Raw genomic sequence first — 27,776 nt, 5'->3', positions numbered from 1 at the left:
CATTTAAAAGTTTATTGGATAAGCATATGGATGATAATGGCATAGTGTAGGTTAGATGGCCTTTAGTTTTTGACTTCCCATGTCGGTGCAACATCGTGGGCCGAAGGGCCTGTACTGCGCTGTATCGTTCTATGTTCTATGTTCTATGTTCTGCCGTCTATGACCTAGCCAGTTCTGTATCCATCTTACCAGCTCACCTCTGATCCCGTGTAACTTCACCTTTTGTACCAGTCTACCATGAAGGACCTTGTCAAAGGCCTTACTGAAGTCCATATTGACAACATCCACTGCCCTACCTGCATCAATCCTCTTTGTGACCTCCTTGAAAATCTCTATCAAGTTAGTGAGACACAACCTCCCCTTCACAAAACTGTGCTGCTCTTGCTAATACGTCCACTTGCTTCCAAATGGGAGTAGATCCTGTCTCGAAGAATTCTCTCCAGTAATTTCCCTACCACTGACGTAAGGCTCACCGGCTTGTAGTTCCCTATTCATTTAGAGAAATTTGCATACAACAAGGTCTCATAAACAACGTTGTGTTGTATGATCTGATAATCCATTTTAGTGATATTGGTTGAGGCATAACTAATGACCAGAATGTCTCTCCTGCATAATCGCACAGGATATTTTACTTTCTTTAGAGAGGGCAGATGGATCTTTGCTTTAATGACTCATCTGAAGGATAGCATCTCTGACAGTGCAGCTCAAATAATGCACTCAAGTCTCCAGAATGGGATTTAAACACAGAAATATGTGACTCAGAGACCAGAGTGCTGTACACAGCCACAGCTGGTTAGAAGGGTAAACAGGCAGACAAGATTGAAATAAAAGAGAATTAAGAGAGTACTCTAGTTGAAGAGTAGAGAAATGGGTACAGGAATAGAATAGCAGGAAGGAGACCAAGTAGTACTGTGAACTTTTTCGCCTAACCATGCTACAGAGAATTGAGTAAACACCAGTCAGTGTGGGGAATAACGTGAAGAAGCAAATGTATGAGTTGTGCTGGCTTTTATAAAAAGGATGAAAGAAAAAAAATGTTTTTATATAGTGACTTCTCAAGGATCCCAAAGCACTTTACAACCAATTAAGTACTTTTGAAGCATAGTTGCTGTTATAATGTAGGAAACGCAGCAGTCAATTTGTATCAAATTGCGTTCTGTTTTCTGAGCTGACTTTTCTATGAGCTAATTATTGCAAACTGTTATATCCATCGGTCGGTAATGGTTTAAAATCTACAAACTTACAGTTTTGCATTTATTAAACTATGTAGGTACCTTATCACAATGTGGGAATTGTTTAACACTTCTGCTGCTCTTGACTATGATGCAACGGTAATTGAAGATCATCCACATTAAGTGCAACATATTTGTTCGCACTTTTGAATCATCTACAGTGTTTTGACCTCTGACAATTACCCTTGTAACATACCACAGGGAGAATATTAAATGCTACATTAGGAACACAGCATTGACTCAGAATCAGTACAGGACAAATTGTTCTGGGAGCTAAATCGCATCACTCTAAATATTTATTTCAATCTTGGAATATGTTCAAAATCACCATTTAGGCTGAACAATCTCTGAGCTGCTGATATTCCTGGGATGTCTGGATGCTGTTGCACTACTTTCCATTGCAGCAGATTGACACAGTGGCCACTTTACACCTTGCACATAACCATAGCTTTTTCTTTACTTCTGTCTATCTTACGTTTCAAACAAATTATGCTGAATATCAAAGAATGCAGTGATTTAATATGAATAATACTCCCCTGTAACAATGGGAAATTGGCCCCATAGATTGATTTGATTTGATTTATTGTCACATGTACCGAAGTACAGTGAAAAGTATTTTTCTGCGGCCAAGGGAACGTACACAGTACGTACATAGTAGACAAAAAGAATAATCAACAGAGTACATTGACAAACAGTGATTGGTTACAGTGTGGAACAAGGGACCAATCAAAGCAAATACATGAGCAAGAGCAGCTTAGGGCGTCATGAATAATTTTCTTACAGGAAACAGATCAGTCCAAGGGGGAGTCGTTAAGTAGTCTTGTAGCTGTGGAAAAGAAGCTGTTCCTATGTCTGGATGTGCGGGTCTTCAGACTTCTGTACCTTCTGCCTGATGGAAGGGTCTGAAAGAAGGCAAAGTCTGGGTGAGAGGGGTCTCTAATAACGCTGTCTGCCTTCCTGAGGCAGCGGGAGGTGTATACAGAATCAACGTGAGGGTGGCAAGCTTGTATGATGCATTGGGCTGAGTTCACCATACTCTGCAGTTTCTTGTGATCTTGGACCGAGCAGATGCTAGAGTGATGTTCTTTAATAGAAACATAGAAAATAGGAGCAGAAGTAGCCCATTCGGCTCTTTGGGCCTGCCCCACCATTAATTATGATCATGTGATCATCCAACTCAGTAACCTGTTCATATCCCACTTCTCCTGCATGCTCCCCATACTCTTTCATATCCCACCCAGTCTAATCCTATAATAATAATCTTTATTAGTTTTACATTAACACTGTAATGAGATTACTGTGAAAATCCCCCAGTCACCACACTACGGCGCCCGTACGGGTACACTGAGGGATCATTCAGAATGTCCAGTTCACCTATTTGGGACTTGTGGGAGGAAACCGGAGCATCAAGAGGAAATCCACATAGACACGGGGACAACGTGCAGACTCCACACAGACAGTGACTCAAGCTGGGAATCGAATCCGAGTCCCTGGCACTGTGAAACAACAGTGCAAACCACTGTGCTACTGTGCTGCCCTTACCATTCCCTTGCTCACTCCCTATATCCCATAATATTTCCATCTAGTCTAACTTTGCTCTCCTGCTCACTCCCCATACACTTTAAGATTGTTGCCTTTGTCTTTACCTTTTAGGTGAACCACAAGCTGTTTCTTATATTGACCAAAGGACCACACAGCCAGTATGTGAGCTCAAAACACAGTTTATTAATAACACAGGACTTGTATCTCTATGCAATAATACACACGGCTCCGTACTAAACGACACCGAACAACTAAGATGCCCTTTACTGAACTTCGAGTGACCAGCACTGTGTGAGACAAGGCCTTTATCCGGGTCCACGTGGTCGGTTGGAAGTTGTTGGGTTCGTCTCAGCTGGGCTCGTCCTTCAGGAATGGTCACGGGTCCTTGAACTTGGTTGTTTTGCTACAGTTGGTCGCGCACAGACCAGTCCCAAAAGAGGCCTATCCCTAGTGCGCAGGGCTTTCCGTCTCTCTTGTGCCCTTTTGGGCGGTTCTTACTCAAGGTCCAATGGATCGATAGGGTTTTGATCACCTTCATCCATCTTAACCAATTAGGGGGTGGATGCCTCGATGGCTGGGCAGGTCCAAGCTATCATTGTCCCAGGCACGTAGGCCTTTCCAAATAAGGGGGATGGCGCCGGTTAGTCTGCTATCGTTGATGGTCCTTAATGCAAATGCTATCATATTGAGGAAAATGGTGATCGATCTTTAATAACTGGGATTTCTTTCCAGGTCTGGTTTCTTTGCACAATACACAGAGGCTGTGTACCTGTCTGTGTCCCAAATTGACCATAATTCCCATAGTCCTTTGCAGATGCCCATTTTAAATGGCTACAATAGACTTCCGGTGACGGCGGGCGGGAGGCAGTCGCGCGTTGGAGGGCTCCTGCTCGGGAACGGCATTGTCGGGGATTGACGCCCGGTCCTAGGGGCAGCGAAGGTGGAGAAGGCCAGGAGAAAGCACAGGGAAGGGATATGTCAAGGACCAGTGAAAGAACAGCTGTGAAAACAGCTGAAAGTCCGTTGGGGAGTAGAAAGGTCACCGCAGGGTCACCAAGGAAAATGGAGGCTGGAGCACCAGGGGAGGCCGCATTGCTTAAGGCTAAAGAAATAACTAAGGTGATGGCTGCGGAATTCGAAAGGCAGTTTTCTAAATACATGGAGACAATGAGGAAGGAGATGAGGGAGGTTTTGAGTGTGCTGGTGGAAGATGCGATTTCCCCGGTGACGACGGTGGTGGCGAGCGCAGTGGCGGAGGTGCGGAATCAAGGGGAAGGGCTGAAGGAAGCGGAGGAGACATTATTGCAGCATTTACCTTGATGGGGAAGGAGATGCGGAAGGTGATGGAGATTAACAAGGATCTACGAGGAAAAATGGAAGACCTGGAAAACAGATCCAGGTGACATAATTTGAGGATTGTGGGGCTGCTCGAAGGAGTTGAAGGGCTGAGGAGGCCGACTGAGTATTTTGCTGCGATGCTGGTGAAACTATTGGGGGAGGGGGAGGATCCCTCCCGATATGAACTGGATCGGGCTCATCGGTCGTGGAGGCCTGTACCAAAGGCGAGTGAGCCGCCAAGGGTAGTGACTCTGTGCTTCCGTAGGTAAGTGTGAAGGAGAAGGTCCTGTGCTGGGCCAAGCAGAAGCGGGTGGTGCAGTGGGCTGGAGCTGGTATACCTGTATACCAGGACTTTACGGTGGAGCTGGCGAGGAGGGGGGCTGCTTTCAACCGGGTGAAGAGGGCACTGTACATTAGCAAGGTGTAGTGCGGCACTGTATATCCAGCGAAGCTGAGGGTGACTTACAAGCTCAAGGAATTTTATTTTGGAACGGTGGAAGCAGAAGTGGAGTTTGCGAAGGCAGAAGGACTGTGGCAGAACTGAGAAATTGAGAAATAGCCATCTGCCGATGTAACCTCATGACTGTATTTTCTTCTTTTTGTTTTGTTTGTTTCACTGCGTGCGGGTGTATGGGCTAAAGGAGCCGGTGTTGTATATACTTGGACAAGGGAAGTGATTGGACTTTCACTCAAAGTGAGGGCTCTTTGGGGCGTAGGTGGATACGGAGTCTGTGTGCTAAAAGGGGATTTCTGGGCTTTCCTAGGGCCGGGCAAGGGGGAAAGGGACCCAGGCGGGGGCCTCCACGCTGGCCGGTTTAAGCCGGCCAGTGAACGGGAGTGAGGTGGGGGGAGGGGCTGCGGCCATCGGAGCCTGGCAGAACAGGGTCCAAGTGGTCTAGCCGGGGTGGAAAGTTGGGGGGAAGGAACCGAGGTTGTGGGGAAGGAGTTTTACAAGAGGCAGTGGACGGGAGGAGTTGGGGGGAGGGGGGGTTTACAACTCTTGGGTATCATGTACGGCACTCTTTCAGATGTTGGACGGCGTTGAGTGTGGGTGGGGGGGGGGGGGGGGGGGGGGGGTGGAATCTATGGTCACCTAGACTCCTTTTTTCTTCTTCTCCTTTGTTTTTTGTTTCGACCGTGGGAGGGTTTGTATTATTGGATGCATATATTGACAGTTGGGCCGTTGTTTGGGGTGGTGGGAGGATGGGATTGTTGTTATTGTTAAGGGGATTGATTCTGTATTTGTTACCGTTTACTGTTGTGGGTGGGGTGTAAACTTTGAAGGAAAATGGAGAATAAAAACATTTATAAATGGCTACAATATCCCACTAACTGCTTTTGACTTGGAACTCTGTGCCTTAGTCCCAACCCTGAACCCTGATTGGGCCCTCGTATAGTACCAGTTATATTACATTTCCCATTTTATGAAGCCCAATTGTTCAATCTGACTCCTGATGGTCTGAATCCTGTTTTCCCTGTTACTGCTTCCAATATGATCTACCACTTCTATCTGTTCCCACTACCTACCTACGAACACTGGCAGCTGTTCCAATATTTTTTTTCCCCTGGTGTGTGAGAAGCAACACATGATTCAAAATGCATGCTTGCATCATGGAGGTGACTGCTCCTCCCACTGTCCAGTTCTCACAAATACTGTGCTCATGGACGACTCTATCGGCATGACCTTGTTCATCTTTCACTCTTCACTCTTATCAAAACCTTTTCTAATTTTAGAAACTTTGAGTAAATCTTCACTGCTCCAGTGGAAACAGTCCAAGTACCCCCAGTATCTGCTCATAGCTCTAGTTTCATCCGTGGCATTATCCATGTGAATCTACATTGTTTACTCTTTGTGAGATATGTGGAAACACTGGATTCACCTACTCTTCAGGCATTCGGAGACTAGTGGATGTGAATTAAATCCCTTTGAGTAACTCCTGTGAGTTTGGATGCAATAACACTAACAACAACTTGCATTAATGTGGAGAGTTATCAAATGACATTTGACACCGAGTCATGTGAGGTATTCGGACAGGTGAACAAAATTATGATCCAAGGGAAAGATTTTAAGGAGTGGCATAAAAGAGGAAGGAGGGTGTGGGACAGAGAGATTGAGGAATAGAATTCACTGAATAGTGCCTGAAATTGTTATGAGCATAATCTCATTTTATGAAGAAGATGATAAGTTTGGTTCAGTGCAACATGTGGCATGTATGCAGTGATAGTTAGCCTCTAATCTCTCCCCAGGCCAGGATCAATTCTGTGACTATCTGTATTCATATTTCTGTGGTTCTATTTTTCAGGATGGCATCCTTAATCCCCATGCAGCCTCTTGCACCTGTGCTGCTTGCTGTGATGACATGTCTTTGGTAAGTTACCAGTTAGGAATTAGTGCTTATAATGGGGCAGCACGGTAGCATAGTTGGGGCAGCACGGTAGCATAGTGGTTAGCATCAATGCTTCACAGCTCCAGGGTCCCAGGTTCGGTTCCCGGCTGGGTCACTGTCTGTGCGGAGTCTGCACGTCCTCCCCGTGTGTGCGTGGGTTTCCTCCGGGTGCTCCGGTTTCCTCCAACAGTCCAAAGATGTGCGGGTTAGGTGGATTGGCCATGCTAAATTGCCCGTAGTGTCCTAAAAAGTAAGGTTAAGGGGGAGTTGTTGGGTTACGGGGTTACGGGTATAGGGTGGATACGTGAGTTTGAGTGGGGTGATCATTGCTCGGCACAACATCGAGGGCCGAAGGGCCTGTTCTGTGCTGTACTGTTCAAAAAATTCAATTCAAAAATGATCATGTTTAGAATTACTGACTATCCAATTTCACACATGTATTGTATGAATACAGGTTTCCATGTTATACTATCTCTGAAAGTTGCTGAGAGAGAGAGACATGTACATGCTAATTACGAGCTCTCATCTGTGAAGCCCACAACACGATGCAAGTCAGAGATAGATGCTGGAATTTACTCAGTCCCATGGAGTTTGGGAAGCCTAGGAATTCAGAACACGGTGTGTTGGGTTGGTCCCTGACATTTCCCACCTCTGGACTAATTTTCTGTGGAATCAGCTTCCTTGTGCATGCAATTCAGGTTACGACCTCTATTAATGGGCATTTTCAGAGATGGAGATTAATTTCCCGGCGTCGCTGGCGAATTGGAGGTGGCTTTATAGCAGGAGTTCCAAGCTACGAAACAGTTGAGGTCTTTTTTTTAATAGAGTACCCAATTGTTATTTTTGTTCCCAATTAAGAGGCAATTTAGTGTGGCCAATCCACCTAACTTGCACATCTTTGGGTTGTGGGGGTGAAACCCACGCGGGACATGGGGAGAATGTGCAAACTCCACACGGACAGTGACCCAGGGCCGGGATTCGGAGCTGGCTCCTCAGAGCCGCAGTCCCAGTGCTAACCACTGCGCCACATGCCGCCCTCAATTGAGGCCTTTCAATCATTTTAGAACATAGAACATAGAACATTGCAGCGCAGTATGGGCCCTTCGGCCCTCGATGTTGCGCCGACCCGTGAAACCATCTGAAGCCTATCTGACCTACACTATTCCATTTTCACCCATATGTCTATCCAGTGACCACTTAAATGCCCTTAAATTTGGCGAGTCTACTACTGTTGCAGGCAGGGCGTTCCACACCCCTACTACTCTCTGAGTAAAGAAACTGCCTCTGACATCTGTCCTATATCTACCACCCCTCAATTTAAAGTTATGTCCCCTCGTGTTGGTCATCACCATCCGAGGAAAGAGACTCTCACTGTCCACCATATCTAACCCTCTGACTATCTTATATGTCTATATTAAGTCACCTCTCAGCCTTCTCCTCTCTAACGAAAACAACCTCAAGTCCCTGAGCCTTTCCTCGTAAGACCTTCCCTCCATACCAGGCAACATCCTAGTAAATCTCCTCTGAACCCTTTCCAAAGCTTCCACATCCTTCCTATAATGTGGTGACCAGAACTGCACACAGTACTCCAGGTGCGGCCGCACCAGAGTTTTGTACAGCTGCAGAATGACCTCGTGGCTCCGAAACTCAATCCCCTACTGATAAAGGCTAGCACACCATATGCCTTCTTAACAGCCCTATTAACCTGGGTGGCAACTTTCAGAGATTTATGTACCTGGATGCCGAGATCTCTCTGTTCATCTACACTACCAAGAATCTTGCCATTAGCCCAGTGCTCTGCATTCCTGTTACTCCTTCCAAAGTGAACCACCTCATACTTTTCCGCATTAAACTCCATCTGCCACCTCTCAGCCCAGCTCTGCAGCTTATCTATGTCCCTCTGTAACCTATAACATCCTTCAGCACTATCCACAACTCCACCGACCTTCGTGTCATCTGCAAATTTACTAACCCATCCTTCTACACCCTCTTCCAGGTCATTTATAAAAATGACAAACAGCAGTGGCCCCAAAACAGATCCTTGCGGTACACCACTAGTAACTGAACTCCAGGATGAACATTTGCCATCAACCACCACCCTCTGTCTTCTTTCAGCTAGCCAATTACTGATCCAAACCGCTAAACCACCTTCAATCCCATACTTCTGTATTTTCTGCAATAGCCGACCGTGGGGAACCTTATCAAACGCCTTACTGAAATCCATATACACCACATCAACCGCTTTACCCTGATCCACCTGTTTGGTCACCTTCTCAAAAAACTCAATAAGGTTTGTGAGGCATGACCTACCCGTCACAAAACCGTGTTGAGTATCGCTAATCAACTTGTTCTTTTCAAGATGATTATAAACCCTATCTCTTATAACCTTTTCCAACATTTTACCCACAACCGAAGTAAGGCTCACAGGTCTATAATTACCAGGGTTGTCTCTACTCCCCTTCTTGAACAAGGGGACAACATTTGCTATCCTCCAGTCTTCCGGCACTATTCCTGTCGACAAAGACAATATAAAGATCAAGGACAAAGGCTCTGCAATCTCCTCCCTGGCTTCCCAGAGAATCCTAGGATAAATCCCATCTGGCCCAGGGGACTTATCTATTTTTACACTTTCCAAAATTGCTAACACCTCCTCCTTGTGAACCCCAATCCCATCTAGCCTGGTCGACTGTACCTGAGTATTCTCCTCGACAACATTGTCTTTCTCCAGTGTAAACACTGACAAAAAATATCCATTTAATGCTTCCCCTATCTGCTCTGATTCCACACACAACTTTCCACTACTATCCTTGATTGGCCCTAATCTTACTCTAGTCATTCTTTTGTTCCTACATACTGTGTCAGAAAACCCTCCTGCACACACTGCACAAAAACTGACCCATCTATAGTACTCGAACTATAGTATTTCCAGTCAATATTTGGAAAGTTAAAGTCCCCCATAACAACTACCCTGTTACTCTCGCTCCTGTCGAGAATCATCTTTGCTATCCTTTCCTCTACATCTCTGGAACTATTTGGAGGTCTATAGACAACTCCCAACAGGGTGACCTCTCCTCTCCTGTTCCTAACCTCGGCCCATACTACCTCAGTAGACGAGTCCTCAAACGTCCTTTCTGCCGCCGTAATACCTTCCTTGATTAACAATGCCACCCCCCCCTCTTTTACCATCTTCTCTGTTCTTACAGAAACATCTAAATCCTGGAACCTGCAACAACCATTCCTGTCCCTGCTCTACCCATGTCTCCGAAATCGCCACAACATCGAGATCCCAGGTACCAACCCATGCTGCAAGCTCACCCACCTTATTCCGATGCTCCTGGCGTTGAAGTAGACACACTTCAAACCAGCATCTTGCTTGCCGGTGCCCTCTTTCGAACTTTTAACCTTATCCCTGACCTCACTACTCTCAACATCCTGTACACTGGGACTACAATTTAGGTTCCCATCCCCCTGCTGAATTAGTTTAAACCCCCCCGAAGAGCACTAGCATATCTCCCCCCCAAGATATTGGTACCCCTCTGGTTTATAGCAGTAATTCGCAATGCTTATGTTTCACAATTGGCCAGGTTCACAATGCAAAAGGTTGCAGTCAGTTCATGGCGATTGGATATGTCTCCACTAATGCAGTACCTTTTGCAGTGGCAGCGGTTTCTTTACTGAAGGCGCCTCCGTTGTGACACAACCACCCGTGCTTGCCTCTCAATAGCACCCCCAATGTAAAGGTAGTCATAGCCACAGGCTGCACTGAATGCACCACCCTTCACTGAAATCTACCATCACCCTGAATTGGACAAGGATTCGGAGCTTATTAACTGGCTGTCTTTGTTAAAAATGCCTGGGACAGAACTTGGAAATCAGGGTCGGCATTCTCCCCTACCCGGCGTGACGGAGGGTCCCGGAGTAGGGGAGTGGCGCCAACCACTCAGGGGTCGCGCCTCCCCAAAGGTGGGGAATTCTCCCCACCTTTGGGGGCCAGCCCCGCGCCGGAGCGGTTGCCACCAGAAGACCGGCGCAAAAAACCGGCTCCCCCGGCAGCGGGCTGGCCGAAAGGCTTTCGCTGGTCCACACATGCGCCCGCAGTGACGTCAGCGGCAGCTGGCTGCTGACGTCACTGCCGGCGCATGCGCGATGTGGGGTTCTCTTCCGCTTCCGCCATGGCGGAGGCCGTGGCGGCCGCGGAAGAAAATAGAGCAGCCAGGGCACTAGCCCGGAGTCTGAGCGGGGAGCCCCGATCGCGGGCCAGGCCACCGTGGGGGCACTCCCCGGGGTTCGATCGCCCCCCGCCCCCCCAGGACCCCGGGGGCCTGCTCGTGCCGCTGAGCCCGCCGTTCCAGAGGTGGTTTAAACCTCGGCGGCGGGAGAGGCCAGCGGCGGGACTTCGGCCCATTCGGGCCGGAGAATCGCCGCAAAGGGCCTCTCCGATCGGAGTAGCAAGATTCCGCCGCCGCCACTTCCCGGGTGGCGGAGAATCTCTGCCAAGGCGGGTCGGGATTTTAGGCGCCCCCAGGCGATTCTCCGACCCTGCTGGGGGTCGGAGAATTTCGCCCCAGGAGAGTGAGGAAATCGTCACAATACCTGTGACTTTTACAACTTAAGAAGATCTAAAGTCTTGCTAGAGTCGCAAGATGGTAACGTGATTCGTCCAATCCATACTCTGCAAATAAGGCTGTCTCCAGGGAGAATGGATTGGGATCAGGAAGAGATTATTCATCGCCTCAAAGTTGTAATTTTGAATTGATCCTCCTGCTTCAGCTTTTTGGAGGAGATAGTTCCAGATTCCACTAGCCTTTGTGTGAAGAACTGCTTCCTAACCCCCCCCCCACCCTGAACAGCCTGGTTCTGTTTCTTAGGATTATTCTGTCCACCAGAGAGCCATGTCACAAAAGGAAAACCTTTGACCCTGTGCAACACATGCTATGTAGAACTAAAGGGCTAGGTGTACGTGAATAATGATAATCTGCCTGCAGAACAGATTGAACAGCTATGTGGTGTTTGCACATTCTCCCCGTGTTTGTGTGGGTTTCGCCCCCACAACCCAAAGATGTGCAGGGTAGGTGGATTGGTCACGCTAAATTGCCCCTTAATTGGAAAAAATTAATTGGGTACTCTAAATTTATTTTAAAAACTATATGGTTCCTGGTTCTAGATTTTTACTGTAAAATTAAATGCTAAATACTAATCTCTGCCCTCAAGAAGGAAGCCAAGCAAAATGCTTGAAGGCAAGGTCTGTTCCATATACTAATATGCCAAAGGTGGAGGGTGACTTCGAGCAACTTGTGAAGTCTGGGGTCTTGGAACCTGTGTTGTCTGTAAATTACCAGACACTTTGACCAGTTTATTATGAAAATGTTTTACCCAGGTGGCCTTATTTACGAGATGAACAAAGGACAGACAGATTTACGATTCAACCCAAATTTATTCACAAACACAATAAAATAATTATTCTTCCAAATTATCCCAAATATTAGCGACCAGTGCCGATGAACTTGATCGAGCTGTGGGTCCAATCCTTTGAACCTCAGTCATCTCAGGGCCCTCATCTGCAAAAGTCATTCTCACACGGCTCTCCTGTGTGTTCCTTGGTCTTCCATCGATCTTCTCCGTTGCCCCTGCGTCGAGTCTTCACTGAGGAGGGTCTCTTGGTGCCCATAAGACTAGAAAATATAGGAGCAGAATTCGGCCATTTGGTCCATTGAGTCTGCTCTGCCATTTAATCATGGCTGATATGTTCCTCATCCCCATCTTCTGCCTTCTCCCCATAACCCCTAATCCCCATATTAATCAAGAAATCCCCTTATTAATCAAGAACACCAGATTTGTGCTGGAGGTGCAGTTACCTACAGGACTGCAGACCAAGAACAGGAAGGTGGAATTAGACCGAATAGTTCTTTCTTAGAACATAAGAACTAGGAGCAGAGGTAGTCAATTTAGCCTCTCGAGCCTGCTCCACTGTTCAATGAGATCATGGCAGATCTCATCATGGCCTCAACAAGGCTTGTTCGGTACTGAAGATTGCCGTTTGATATCACATCAGCTCATGAATAGTTTCAAAGAGCATTGAATCAGTTCCTGAGTGGACTGAGTGGCGTCCAGTGCTATCTGGATGACATCCTGGTCACTGGAAGAGATTAAGAGCAGCACCTTCAAAATCTCAATGCCACTCTCCAGCGATTCGGAGACCACGGTTTGAGAGTCTGTAAGGACAAGTGTAAGATCTTCCAATCCTTCATTAAGTATTTGGGACATGTGTTTGATGACACCAGCTATCACAAATCTCCTTCAAAGGTTAAGGTCATGACAAAGGTGCCTGCACCTCAGGATAGTGAGCAGTAATGTTCCTTCCTGGGATTGTTGAACTGCTATGGAAAATTTGTCTCAAATTTGGCAACAATTCGGACACCATTACACACTCTTGCCAGAACAAGAAGTGGTCGTGGTCAGATAAATGCAATAATGCTTTTTTGTAAGCCAAAGAAAACTTATTTAAATCTGAAGTTCTTTTGCACTTTGATCCTACGTTACCCTCACAGTTAGCATGCGATGCATCTCCTTATGGTGTAGGAGTGGTGGTCTCCCACATTGTGCGATTGGGTGAAGAAAGACCCATTGCTTTTGCTTCTCAAACCTTGAGCAAAGCTGAAAGTAACTATGACCAGATTGAAAGGTAATCATTAGAGATCATTTTTGGAGTAAATCAAATCCATCAGTTCCTGTACTGGAGAAAGTTCACATTGTTAACCTGTCTCTTATACTGTCCAGACCAGAGATGACATTGTCTGGAGGAGACATGTAGACCAGTTGCTGGCTGGAAGAACGGAATTGAGCCTGTGGAAAATCCAGGTTCAACCCAACAAAGTCATGACTTGACCCTTCCTACAATCCCAACACTGACAGACACTGTTGATGAAAGCAACACCTAATTTTCTGATCAGACTCAAGGACAACCTCTAGTTCCTATGTCAACGTTGGTTAAACCAAATACCAATTATTTTAATGCAAAGACAAAAATGGCAGGAGGTTGCCACCAGTCTGAAAAAGATGGCAGTCAACCGTTCCAAGAGAGACGAACCCCATACATTCTGACTTAACGACTATTGTTCATGTTGAACTTGTTGGAGATGTTCAATTTAAGGGGGGAGGAAATGTTATGCATTTGCATTAATTCTCATTAGCTTTAGTAAGTAATGTCGCCATTATCCCAGATGACCCTAGGCTGCTTTCCCATTTGAGGGGGAGAACTGACTGGTGGTGATTTAACCTGAGGATCACCTCACCTCAGGCATGGGACAAGGCTGAAAAAGCGGGGCCTTCATGAATAATGTCAGCTGGTACGGGAATTGAACCCACGCTGTTGGCCTTGCTCTGCATCACACACCAGCTCTCCAGCCAACTCAGCTGATACCCCATTGAAGCTCTGTTGTATTAATGTATTCGGCAGACGTGGCATCATAAGTCCTAGCGCAGGAAACAGCGAGAAGAACAGCCATGTAAGAGATCACATACTATAAGCTCCATTGTTTTAAACCTCCATGCTCCCTATTATCACACCTCCATGACCTTAGCACAGCTCACATGTAGTCAGTTAATCCTGGGGATGGGGGGCCTCACTGTCAGAGGTTTGGTCTATTCCCAACTCCCTCCTGAATGAAGTTGTGAGGAGCTGAAGGGCGGTATGGTAGCACAGTGGTTAGCACAGTTGCTTCACAGCTCCAGGGTCCCAGGTTCGATTCCTGGCTTGGGTCACTGGCTTTGTGGAGTCTGCACGTTCTCCCCGTGTCTGCGTGGGTTCCTCCAGGTCCTCCGGTTTCCTACCATAATCCAAAGATGTGCAAGTTAGGTGGATGGGCCATGCTAAATTGCCCTTAGGTTAGGTGGGGTGACTGGGTTATGGGGTAGGGTGGAGGTGTGGGGTTAAGTAGGGTGCTCTTTCCAAGAGCTGGTGCAGACTCGATGGGGGAATGGCCTCCTTTTGCACTGTAAAGTATGTGAAACTTCTATGAAAACACCTAAGGCTGAAAGTGCCTTGTTAAGGCAATGCAAATGGAATTGAATACTTTTGAGGGGTTTTACTGTTTACATTTAATATTTTGTGCCTTTAATCTTTACAGTGTAAAGAGGCAGGGGCAGCACGGGAGCATAGTGGTTAACACAATTGCTTCACAGCTCCAGGGTCCGAGGTTCGATTCTCGGCTTGGGTCACTGTCTGTGCGGAGTCTGCACATTCTCCCCGTGTGTGCGTGGGTTTCCTCCGGGTGCTCCGGTTTCCTCCCACATTCCAAAGATGTGCAGGTTAGGTGGTTTGGCCATGATAAATTGCCCTTAGTGTTGGGTGGGGTTACTGGGTTATGGGGATAGGGCGGGGGTGTGGGCTTGGGTAGAGTGCTCTGTCCAAGAGCTGGTACAGACTCGATGGGCCGAATGGCCTCCTTCTGTACTGTAAATTCTATGATTACGTTGATGAAGATGTAGTAAAATGCTGTGATAGGAAGAGTATCGTGAGTGTTGCTTTAAGAAAGGTTTTTGTCTTATCACATAACTTCAGTGATGTCATTGTGTGGGTGGAGCTGAGCTGTGGCTTTGTGAATTTTACTTTCGCGTTGAGCTTTGGACTGGTTTGAACTGCACAGGATGAAAGAAGTGTCTTTCTCTATCTTCCTTTTAAAAGCTGTTCTAGACTGCTTGGTAATGTAAAAGAGATAATTGCTTTCTGGAAGGAATTCAAAGCTGCTGTTTGAAAAGTGGAATAGAGTATCAGTAACAGTCTTATTCAAGTGAGAATGCTATTGGCTGGGCCATGCTTTTGAAAAGGGGTTTCTAGTTTTACTTGTATTTTGTTATTGAATTGGAACAGTTAAGGGGGAATTCATTAAGGGTTATACATAGATTACTGTAGCTGTGTGGGGTCTTTATGTTTGTAATTGATAAAAGTTCTTGCTGTGTGTGTTTATACAAATGTTAACAACATTTTTAGAATAAAGCTTGTTTTTTTGATTAAAAGCGTCTAAGAAGTCCGTTGAATAACACCTGAAAAAAGGCTCTTGTGCTCATCTACCCAAATTCAACAAAAACTTATCGGCCAGGTGAACTCCACAATATACTTTGGAGTTTTTAAACCCTGGTCCATAACAAGAGGAACATGTTCGTTATGACGGAGAGAGGAATGGGAGATATAATCAGTGCCTTTTGCTCTTTGCACACAGACTGGACCAGTCAGGCTCTTTGTCCCTTACAAAAGACGCAAAAAGGAAAATGAACAAAGTACGACCCCAGTCAAGAAGGAATCTCCCAAGAACATCACTTTACTGCCTGCGACAACTGGAACAACCTGTACGTCAAACAACATCGAAGTATCTGACTGTCATCCTCTGTGCTGGGGGGGGGGTCTCTTACAGAAATTTCCTTGGAGAGCAACACTTGGGAGAGGCAGTTGAGTTGCTAATCACAATGTAACTATAGCCCAGTCAGAGTGTATGCTTTAATGAGAGGGGTACCTGCAGCATACATTGCCTGTCCAGCAATTGTCATCCTCAGCAATCAGTGGGGGGTATCTTCAGATTGAGCTTAGGTTTCTGGCAAATGGAATGCGAAACATTTTCTACAGAACAATTTGACCTTATTGCTTTGAATATTTATTAAAAATTTATCTTTTCCCTTATCTCTGTTCCCTTTAATGCCTTGCTGTTCACCATAAGATGTAGGAGCAGAAGTCGGCCATTCGGCCCATTGAGTCTGCTCTGCCATTCAATGAGATCACGACTGATCTGATATGATAATCCTCAACTCTACTTTTCCGCCTTATCCCCATAACCCACGATTCCCTTACTGATTTTAAAATCTGACTATCTCAGCCTTGAACATATTTAACGACCCAACCTCAACAGCCCTCTGCGGTAAAGAATCCACAGATTTGCTATCCTCTGAAGAAGAAATTGCTCCTCATCTTTGTCTTAAATGGGTGACCCCTTTCTCTGAGGTTATGCCATCTTGTCCTAGACTCTCCCACAAAGGGAAACAACCTCTCAGCATCTGATGTCAATCCTATCAATCCCCCTTGCAAATCCTGTATGTCTCAATAAGGCGCATATCCTGCAGGAGTGCAGATCTCCTGGCGCCTTCGTCATCATAGAATCCCTAAGGTGCTGAAGGAGGCCTTTTACTCCATCGAGTCTGCACCGACCCTTCGAAAGCGCACTCTTTCCATGTCCACTTCCCTGTCCACCCCGCCTATGCCCATAACCTATTCTGCACATCCCTGCATACTAAGGGGGAATTCATTACAGCCAATTCACCTAACCCGCATATCTTTGGACTGTGGGAGGAAACCAGAGTACCTGTAAGAAACTCATGCAGACACGGGGAGAACCTACAAACTCCACACACGTGGCCCATGGCCAAAATTGCACCCGGATCCCTGATGTTTTTATGCAGCAGTGCTAACCATTGTGCCACCATGCTGCCCATGTCTGACTCGAGTGCATTTTTGTCGAAGGGGGATACACTGTCAAGTAGCATTGTGTCCTTGCTATGTGTTTGCTAACCCAATTTGCTTTTTAAATCCCAATGGCTCAATTTTAACATTCACATCTTGTTTTCAAATCCCACCATGGTCGTGCCTGTCTCTATGTCTATAACATCCTGCAGCCCTTTAACTCTCTGAAGCCTTTGAACTGGTAGAACTGCTTGGCATCATTGTTGAGAGAGGAGATTATTGAAACATTCCTATATTAACTGTAGAAATGATAGGGTCTACATCAAGTTGTAGTGAATTATTGTTAAACACGATTAGTAATTGGGAGAGTTAAAGATTGAATTCTGATAATTTATGGCGATTGGTCAAAGTCCAATACTTTAAATACTAAAATATTTAACTCGTTGATTTCCAGTTACAGTGACACCGGCTGGACAGATCACTCCTTCCGGGACGCTGGCCTTTGATCGAGCATCCACAGCAGATGCCACTGCCATTATTTCAGATAGTGGGGCACAGGGAGATGTATTCACCAATACCACAGGTAAATAGTACTGCTTGATCCACACTGTCACTGGAGATGTGATTTCAGAAGTCAAGAAACTGCTACTTTGTCCAACATGATTGTTCTTCACCAGTAACAGTGTCCACCTAGTCCAGTTCCCAACATTCCCAGACCATGGCCCATCTATAACCTGTTCCCTGGGCATGGATGGCACTTATCTTAGGTTCCTGATTCTTCTAATGCCATGTTGGGGTTTGAAGTAATGATCTCTGGGTTACATCTTCAGTACAGTAAACAGTAGGCAACTGTGTCCTTAATCTCTTCAGTTCTGCTATCGCAGTGTGAACATTATTATTCCACTAGATCTTTTATCCACAATCCTGTGCAAATTTCCTTTTCACTAATTTAAACAATGTCCTTCCAAGCATTAACCCGACCAACCTTCAATTCATATTCTGGGTTCAGTTCTTCTACCTTTGTGTGATTGCCGTTAGCCATTTCCTATCTAAGCCAGAGAGCTTCTGATTTTTCTGTAAGATTTTCCTCAAGCAAAACTCTGTCTTAAGCTGCTGGGATGTAACATTGACCGTGAGTTAGTTAACTGCCTCATTCGTATCATTGTGTCCTGAAATGTAATCTCACAGAAAGAAAGTGATCACACAGAAAGACAGAAAGAATGTGATCACACAGAAAGAATGTGATCACACAGAAGACAGGAAGAAAGTGATCACACAGAAATAATGTGATCTCACAGAAGACAGGAAGAAAGTGATCACACAGAAAGAATGTGATCACACAGAAAGAATGTGATCACACAGAAAGGCAGAAAGAATGTGATCACACAGAAAGGCAGAAAGAATGTGATCACACAGAAGACAGGAAGAAAGTGATCACACAGAAAGAATGTGATCTCACAGAACGACAGGAAGAAAGTGATCACACAGAAAGAATGTGATCACACAGAAGACAGGAAGAAAGTGATCACACAGAAAGAATGTGATCTCACAGAAGACAGGAAGAAAGTGATCACACAGAAAGAATGTGATCTCACAGAACGACAGGAAGAAAGTGATCACACAGAAAGAATGTGATCACACAGAAAGAATGTGATCTCACAGAACGACAGGAAGAAAGTGATCACACAGAAAGAATGTGATCTCACAGAACGACAGGAAGAAAGTGATTACACAGAAAGAATGTGATCTCACAGAAGACAGGAAGAAAGTGATCACACAGAAAGAATGTGATCTCACAGAACGACAGGAAGAAAGTGATCACACAGAAAGAATGTGATCACACAGAAAGAATGTGATCACACAGAAAGAATGTGATCTCACAGAACGACAGGAAGAAAGTGATCACACAGAAAGAATGTGATCTCATAGAACGACAGGAAGAAAGTGATCACACAGAAAGAATGTGATCTCACAGAACGACAGGAAGAAAGTGATCACACAGAAAGAATGTGATCTCACAGAACGACAGGAAGAAAGTGATCACACAGAAAGAATGTGATCTCACAGAAAGAATGTGATCACACAGAAAGAATGTGATCTCACAGAACGACAGGAAGAAAGTGATCACACAGAAAGAATGTGATCTCACAGAACGACAGGAAGAAAGTGATCACACAGAAAGAATGTGATCACACAGAACGACAGGAAGAAAGTGATCACACAGAAAGAATGTGATCTCACAGAAAGAATGTGATCTCACAGAAAGAATGTGATCACACACAAAGAATTCCGAGGATATTTACCAAAATGTTGTCGGAATGGAAAATTTTAGCCATGAGGAAAGATTGGATATATTGGGGTTGTTTGGTTTGAATCAGAGGAGCCTTTAATTGAGGTGAGTAAAATGATAGTGACTGAGTAGTATTTCCTCAGTAACCAGAATAGATTTACAGTAATTGAGTGAGTTGAGGAGAGTTTTTTTTTTATCCAGAGAGTGCTGCAGGTTTTGAATTTGCTCCCTGTAAGGATGGTCGAAGTAGAAACCCTCCTTGCATTTAAAAATTACTTGGATATGCACTTGAGGCTCTGTTACTCGTGGAGTGGGAATAGACTGGATAACCCTTTTTCAGCTGTCACAGACAGGATGGGTGATTGGCCTCCATGTATGCTATAAATTTTCCATGTTTTTGTAATTTATGTTCCATGCTCTACTGATCTCAGACATTGAACACTTTCTTCTGATGGGGAGAAAAGTGTTCCATTCACTTGAAACTGCAGGTGGCAGATGCTAGGGGTGTGGACATGCTGGGCAGGGCGATGGCAGGGTAGTTGTGGGAGCTGGGTGGCGATGGATTAGATTAGCAAGGGCGGATGGGGTTTATTATTCAAGTCAATGTGAGCAGCGCTATGTCCCAATGACTCAGCCTGATGGTTCAGGAAGACTTTTTTCAACCTCTTTTGTATTTTTGTCTCTATTTTGTACACTCTTCCTTTCTCACATATGTGCTGATGAAGGAGCGATGGCTGAGCTAGTTTGAAGCCCTCCTCAGAAATCTCTGCTGCTCCTTGGTTGATCGAACTTCAAATACCGGAGCTGGCCTGGTGGCAACCAATGACTCTTCTCATCTAAGTAGTGACTTTAGAGATTTCTAAGATCACTGAGGAAATGGAAAATGGAGATTTGGAGTATTATCTGAAGTTAAATGGTGAATGTAGGACACGGATTCAGACTAATAAAAGGCAAATTAAAGATTGAAGGACAGAAATTCTTCTTAATGCTCAGAATGATTGGCATTTGGCATTGGCTTTGCACATTGTGGTACAAGCGGGTAGCCACAGAATCTGTCAGGAAACATTTGGATGTTACAGTGCAAGGGTGTAGGGTCTCCCTGGGCGGTTGAACTCAAATGTTCTGAATATCCCTCTTCACCCGTTACTAGCTTGAGTGATGCAGGAAGAACTCCCTTTATGCCGATTAGAGGACAAGCAGGAGGGAAATGGAAGCAATTCAGAACTCACAGAAGCCTTTGTTCAATTCACAAGCTGGCACATTCCAACCCCTGCAGTTAACTCGTTGCTTGTGACGTACCTAGGCACTATGTGGAGGGTGTATCGTGTGGCAGTTCTGTAATTACCTCCAGTTTAAATAGATTATCTAATCCCCAGGGCTGCGGAAGTCCCATGGTTACCATCTGTGTGCTGACAGCTTCATACCTCCTGTTTCCTGCAAGTGTGAACCATGACTTTCTGACAGAATTTGAAATGCTTGATTCTATTGTTTATGGAGTAAATATTCAGTCTTAAAAATCACAAAGAACTGAGAAAAATGACCCAAAATTTGGGTCCTTTGTTGGAGAGTGGTTTGATAATTAGTGATGCTATAATCAGTCATTGTATAATGGGTGATTGAGGCGGAGGCACTTGACTTTGAGGCTTGTTGATGAAATGCTAATGGTTTTGACCTGGATGATGTCGAGCTTCTTGAGTGTTGTTGAAGGTGCACTCACCCAGGTAACTGGGAAGTATTCACATTCCTGATGCGCCTTATAGATGGTGGACAGGGAAGTCCGGGTGAGTTATTTCCTATAGAATTCCCAGCACTAACCCATGTAGTGGCCATGACATTCATAACAGTTATAATTTGGTGGAGTGGGGTTTACTCAGGCTAATGTTTATTTGAACAAATTCCAGCTCCCTTTTCTTGCTGTCATTAGTTTAAAAAATTTTTTTTAGAGTACACAATTCTTTTTTTTTTCCATTTAAGGGGCAATTTAGCGTGGCCAATTCACCTACTCTGCGCATCTTTTGGGTTGTGGGGGTGAGACCCATGCAAACACGGGGAGAATGTGCAAACTCCGCATAAACAGTGACCCAACCTGCCGCCCATTAGTTAACAGTAAGGGTCATAGAACATAGAACAGTACAGCACAGAACAGGCCCTTCGGCCCTCAATGTTGTGCCGAGCCATGATCACCCCACTCAAACCCACGTATCCACCCTATACCCGTAACCCAACAACCCCCCCCCCTTAACCTTACTTTTATTAGGACACTACGGGCAATTTAGCATGGCCAATCCACCTAACCCGCACATCTTTGGACTGTGGGAGGAAACCGGAGCACCCGGAGGAAACCCACGCACACAGGGGGAGGACGTGCAGACTCCACACAGACAGTGACCCAGCCGGGAATCGAACCTGGGACCCTGGTCATTCCAACAGCCAAAATTAGAGACACAAATATGAATAACCAACCAATCATACAGAAAATAATCAAAAATAATCGTGTTCCTGCCCTTATGTATTTTCCTCTTTGCTGTATGCAAATAGGTTTGTGATGCAGGCATTTTAATAGAAACATTTGAATGCAGAATAAATTTCACAGCAATGTTGAATGAGGACTTTTTAACAAAGGTAGGTACATAGAATTTATAACACAGAGACTGGCCATTTGGCTCAGCCAGTCTGTGTTGATGTCTATCTTCACCTGGACAGTAGTGTTAATCCCGGGTGGTCACCCCATTCCCTTATCCTTTAATTGCCCACCAATCAAACTGATTTTTAAATATTTAAATGGTCTCTGATTCATCACTGACTCATTTGTGAATTCATTGTAAAAGCTTTGCCTTCTCTGGCCCAACGGCTAACTGCTTCAGTGCGTTTGATCTGTAATTTCCACCAGGCAGTGGAGAGTGACAGGAAGAGAGCAGATTAGAGAGAGCTGCCTTTCAGGATCTGTACTGTTCCTGAGCTGTGCTGAAGTGGTTGAGAAATTGCAGTTCATCATCATTCTACTAATAAACAGCAGCTTTTTACAAACTGCAGAGTTCAAACCCTCAAAGAAAAGAGTGAAATTGTCTAAATCATTTTCTGGCACTATTCCCTGTGTTAATTGCTCTCTTATCTTCTGCTAATTTTCAGTCTAAAGTTAGTAATTGTAAATGTTTTGTAATTATCACGGATGAAAGGCACCATATGTGCACCAGGATTTTATCAAGCAAATTACTATCTATGGGGGCTGGAACAAATGACTCGAGATAGCTTTTCTGTAGATTGATCATATCCCCCCCCCCCCCCCCCCCCCCCCGTATTTCTGTGTTCAGTGACGCATATCATTTTCTGCCGAGTCTAAAAGTTAAACAACTGCGCACTTAATTTTACAGCAGTAACAAAATAGCCTACCCTTTCAGCTGCAGCCTTTTCCTAAACATGATAAGGTTCCCCATGGTAGACTTATGCAGAAAGTAAGGAGGCATGGGATAGTGGGAAATTTGGCCAGTTGGATAACGAACTGGCTAACCAATAGAAGTCAGAGAGTGGTGGTGAATGGCAAATATTCAGCCTGGAGCCCATTCACCAGTGGCATACCGCAGGGATCAGTTCTGGGCCCTCTGCTGTTTGTGATTTTCATTAATGACTTGGATGAGGGAGTTGAAGGGTAGGTCAGTAAATTTGCAGATGATACGAAGATTGGTGGAGTTGTGGATAGTGAGGAGGGCTGTTGTCGGCTGCAAAGAGACATAGAGTAGTGTGGGGCACTGCCTGTGGAAGTAGTTGAGTCGGAAACATTAGGGACCTTCAACCGGCTATTGGATACGTACATGGATTACGGTAGAATGATGGGGTGTCGATTAATTTTTTCTTAATCTAGGACAAAAGTTCGGCACAACATCGTGGGCCGAAGGGCCTGTTCTGTGCTTTATTTATCTATGTTATCTGGTGAGTAAGTGCAGTTCACAGTGTGATTTCAAGTTATGTACAGAGGAAGCTCCCAGGCTCATAGAATCCATAAGAGCATCAATAGAATCTACAGTGCAGAAGGCGATCATTCGGCCCAGTGTGTTTGCACCGAGTACCCTACCTAGGCCCCCTCCCCATCCTACCCCTATAACCACACATAACCTGCACACTGTTGGACATTTTGTATATCCAATCCACCTTACCAACACATCTTTGGGCTGTGGGAGAAAACTGGAGCACCCAGAGGGTTAGTTTATTTGTGCACACTCAAAACGTGGGAAGGAGGGTTTGCCATGTCACCTCCACACTCAAACAGTAAAGAGAGGGATAGAAAAACGGATTTACAATGCAGAGACCACAGAGAAATAAATATCGGTTCACATGTGTTCCAGAGTCCAGAATCAAAGTCCAATGAGGTATTCCTTCATGGTGGTCAACAGGCTAAAAACAGATGCTGTGTAATTTCACTTTTCTGGGGGTGTTGACTTCACAAGATGGGATAAGCACGCAGAGATGAATCAGTTTTGTAGGTGATATTACAGAACGTCCAACAGAAGCAGTGCAGTTGAGGCCAGATGTTCAACCTATCAGTGTGGCCCTAGTCAGATGTTAAGGAGCATACTGAGCTATCCAATTCAGCAAGGCGATATTAACTTGTTCAACAAGCTAGTGGCCTTGGTTACATGATCCCTATTGCTCCACCAGGTCTTCAACAAAGGACGTGTATCCGCCATCTGGAATTCGGCTAGATCTCAAAGACTGCTAACTGCCCCAACCATTATGAGTTGAAAGGAATGTTTGAAGGCCCTTTGTCTCAGCAGACCCGTGTCTCCTGTTGGCCAGCTGGCTTATAAAATACATGTTTGACAAACCCGTTGGAGTTTTTGCGGATGTTACTTGTAGCATAGATTAAAGGAGAGTGGATTTGGATTTTCAAAAAGTAAAGGAAATTACAGCACATGGGGGTAATATACTGTTATGGATTGAGAATTGGTTAACAGACAGAAAGCAGAGAGTAGGAATAATGGGCCATTCTCAGGACGGAAGACTCTTACTCTTACCAAGACTCAGTGATTGGGGCACTGCAGTTCACAATCTATATAATGATTTGGATATGGGGAACAAATATAACATTTCCAAGTTTGCTGATACGATGAACTCAAAGGTTTTGTTTATTTGCACACACTCAAAACGTGGGAAGGAGGGTTTGCAATGTCACTTCCACACTCAGACAGCAAAGCGAGAGCTAGTTTTACACTTTGGGGTACCCCAGGGCTCAGTGCTTGGGCCTCCGCTGTTCACAATCTATGGAATGATTTGGATTGGATTTGTTTATTCTCATGTGTACCGAGGTACAGTGAAAAGTATTTTTCTGCAAGCAGCTCGGACCAAGTCTAATATTTTGACGTTTACTGATGACTCAAAACTGGGTGAGAATGTGGGTTGTAAGGAGGTTTCAGGGGGATTTGGACAGGCTAAGTGAATGGACAAGAACATGCCAGATGGAATAAATGTGAAGTTATCCATTTTGATCGTAAAAAACAGCAAGGCAGATTATTTCTTAAATGGTGAGAGGTAGTGTTGATGTCGAAAAAGACCTGGGTGCCTTTGTTTGTGAGTCATTAAAAGCTAGCATGCAGCAACCATTAGGAAGGCAAATGTTGGCCTTTGTTTCAAGGAAATTTGAGTACAGGAGTAAGGATGTTTTACTGCAATTGTATAGAGCCTTGGTGACACCTCAACTGGAGGATGTACTTGCCAAAGAGGGAAACAAGGGAGGTTCACCAAACCATTCCCTGTGTGGCGGGATTGTCTTATGAGGAGAGTTTGAAGAAACTGGGCCTATATTCTCCAGAGTTTCAAAAAATGAGAGGTGATCTCATTCAAACATACAAAATTCTAACAGGGTCTGACTGGGTATACGTGCACTGGATGTTTCCCCTGGCTGATGGGTCTAGAACAAGGTTTATCAAATTCAGGGTTGCGACCCGTGGGTGGGTCACAGGCTGGTGTAGGGAGAGTCACGGAGCGATCCGTCATGGCGCTCCCGATCGCGGGAGAAGCGCCCAAGAACCACGACCGGCTTTTGGGTTGAATGCCGCCCGCATCTGCCAGCAGCCATAACATTTTGTCTTGCTCTATCCGATTGGCACCCAGATTATCCAATGGGTGATCAGCTTTCTCATGTCACATCTGGCACCCCATTGTTCCACTGACCAATAGAAGGAGGCGGGGTCAGTACTCTCAGCAGTGGACAGTTGGAGCTCGGGGCCTGTGAAGGGCACGGAGAGCGGCCGAGTGAAGTTTGTGTGAGGGGTCAGAATGGCGAGGCACGATGCTGACAGTCAGCAATTCACTGGCTTCCACAAGTTCTTCAATGCCTACACCATCTCAGGGAGGAGGAAGTATGTGACAGCCACATAAAGAGGGATTGAAGCAATTTGTTTGTTCTTCAAACTGAGATCCAAGAAGTAGGCCCAAGCAGCAATCACAGAAAATAAGTTGTGCGTGGTTCTCCTGTGGGGCAGGGAAAGTGAAATTTAAGCACCAGAATGTGAAATTTGTTGAATGTTTGAAACCTCTGTAATTGTGTTGTGATAATAGTGTGTTATAAGTTATAAGTCTTCACAAATAAAACTCACGGGATTCCATGAGCTGTTTAAAAATCAAAGACAGCCGTCTGCATGCATGCCCCCTCAGGCAGATCCGGCAGTACACAGCCCCGGTGCCCAGTGGGCAGACTGCCACCTCCTCACATCAGCGCGTATCCCAGACCTGTCTCATCCTGACGTCAGCGTATTGTTCCAGTACCGTCTCATCCTGACGTCAGCGTATTGTTCCAGTACCGTCTCATCCTGACGTCAGCGTATTGTTCCAGTACCGTCTCATCCTGATGTCAGCACTCTGTCCCAGTAACGTCTTGTCCTGACGTCAGCACGCTGTCCAAGTTCCTTCTCCTCCTGACGTCAGCACACTGTCCCAGTACCGTCTCGTCCTGACATCAGCGCGCTGTCCCAGCACCGTCTCGTCCTGACATCAGCGCGCTGTCCCAGTACCGTCTCCATCTGACATCAACACGCTGTCCCAGTACCATCTCGTCCTGACGTCAGCACGCTTTCTCAGTATCGCCTCGTCATGACGTCAGCGGCCTGTCCCAGTACCGTCTCCTCCTGACGTCAGCACGCTGTCCCAGTACCATCTCTCCTGACATCATACTTTCCCAGTATCGTCTCATCCTGATGTCAGCACGCTGTCCCAGTACCATCTCTCCTGACATCACGCTTTCCCAGTATCGTCTCATTCTGACGTCAGCACGCTGTCCCAGTACCATCTCTCCTGACATCACGCTTTCCCAGTATCGTCTCGTCCTGATGTCAGCACACTGTCCCAGTACCGTCTCCTCCTGACGTCAGCACGCTGTCCCAGTACCGTCTCGTCCTGACGTCAGCACGCTGTCCCAGTACCGTCTCCTCCTGACGTCAGCTCGCTGTCCCAGTACCGTCTCTCCTGACATCACGCTTTCCCAGTATCGTCTCATCCTGACGTCAGCACGCTGTCCCAGTACCATCTCTCCTGACATCACGCTTTCCCAGTATCGTCTCGTCCTGATGTCAGCACACTGTCCCAGTACCGTCTCCTCCTGACGTCAGCACGCTGTCCCAGTACCGTCTCCTCCTGACGTCAGCACGCTGTCCCAGTACCGTCTCGTCCTGACGTCAGCTCGCTGTCCCAGTACCGTCTCCTCCTGACGTCAGCACGCTGTCCCAGTACCGTCTCGTCCTGCCGTCAGCACGCTGTCCCAGTACCGTCTCCTCCTGACGTCAGCACGCTGTCCCAGTACCGTCTCGTCCTGACGTCAGCGGGCTGTCCCAGTACCGTCTCCTCCTGATGTCAGCACGCTGTCCCAGTACCGTCTCCTCCTGACGTCAGCTCGCTGTCCCAGTACTGTCTCCTCCTGACGTTAGCACGCTGTCCCAGTACCGTCTCGTCCTGATGTCAGCACGCTGTCCCAGTACCGCCTCCTCCTGACGTCAGCGGGTTGTCCCAGTACCGTCCCCTCCTGACGTTAGCACGCTGTCCCAGTACCGTCTCCTGCTGACGTTAGCATGCTGTCCCAGTACCGTCGCTTCCTGATGCCAGCGGGTTGTCCCAGTACCACCTCATCCTGACGTTAGCACGTTGTCCCAGTACCGCCTCCTCCTGACGTTAGCGCACTGCCCCAGTACCGCCTCCTCCTGACGTTAGCGCACTGCCCCAGTACCACCTCATCCTGACGTTAGCACGTGTCCCAGTACCGCCTCCTCCTGACGTCAGCACGCTGTCCCAGTACCGTCTCCTCCTGACGTCAGCACGCTGTCCCAGTACCGTCTCGTCCTGACGTCAGCTCGCTGTCCCAGTACCGTCTCCTCCTGACGTCAGCACGCTGTCCCAGTACCGTCTCGTCCTGCCGTCAGCTCGCTGTCCCAGTACCGTCTCCTCCTGACGTCAGCACGCTGTCCCAGTACCGTCTCCTCCTGACGTCAGCACGCTGTCCCAGTACCGTCTCGTCCTGACGTCAGCGGGCTGTCCCAGTACCGTCTCCTCCTGACGTC

General features: G+C 46.2%; 1 protein-coding gene across 6 annotated transcripts in view; it reads left to right on the top strand.

The window, feature by feature from the left end:
- Positions 1-27,776, top strand: part of LOC119971823 (deformed epidermal autoregulatory factor 1 homolog) — a 126,123-nt gene that overhangs the window by 48,889 nt on the left and 49,458 nt on the right. For all 6 annotated transcript variants that reach the window (XR_005461920.1, XR_005461921.1, XM_038808016.1 and 3 more), the window contains 3 exons: positions 6,416-6,481; positions 15,718-15,844; positions 17,401-17,529. Coding sequence is in view for 4 of the 6 variants with exons in the window: in XM_038808016.1 (XP_038663944.1) it covers positions 6,416-6,481; positions 15,718-15,844; positions 17,401-17,529 (322 nt within the window). In the remaining 2 variants the exon portion in view is untranslated. The remainder of the gene's footprint in view (positions 1-6,415; positions 6,482-15,717; positions 15,845-17,400; positions 17,530-27,776) is intronic.

Source organism: Scyliorhinus canicula, chromosome 9 (assembly GCF_902713615.1).
Source record: "Scyliorhinus canicula chromosome 9, sScyCan1.1, whole genome shotgun sequence".
Classification (NCBI taxonomy): domain Eukaryota; kingdom Metazoa; phylum Chordata; class Chondrichthyes; order Carcharhiniformes; family Scyliorhinidae; genus Scyliorhinus; species Scyliorhinus canicula.
Note: the sequence above shows the minus strand (reverse complement) of the source record. Positions and strands in the feature narration are given on the sequence as shown.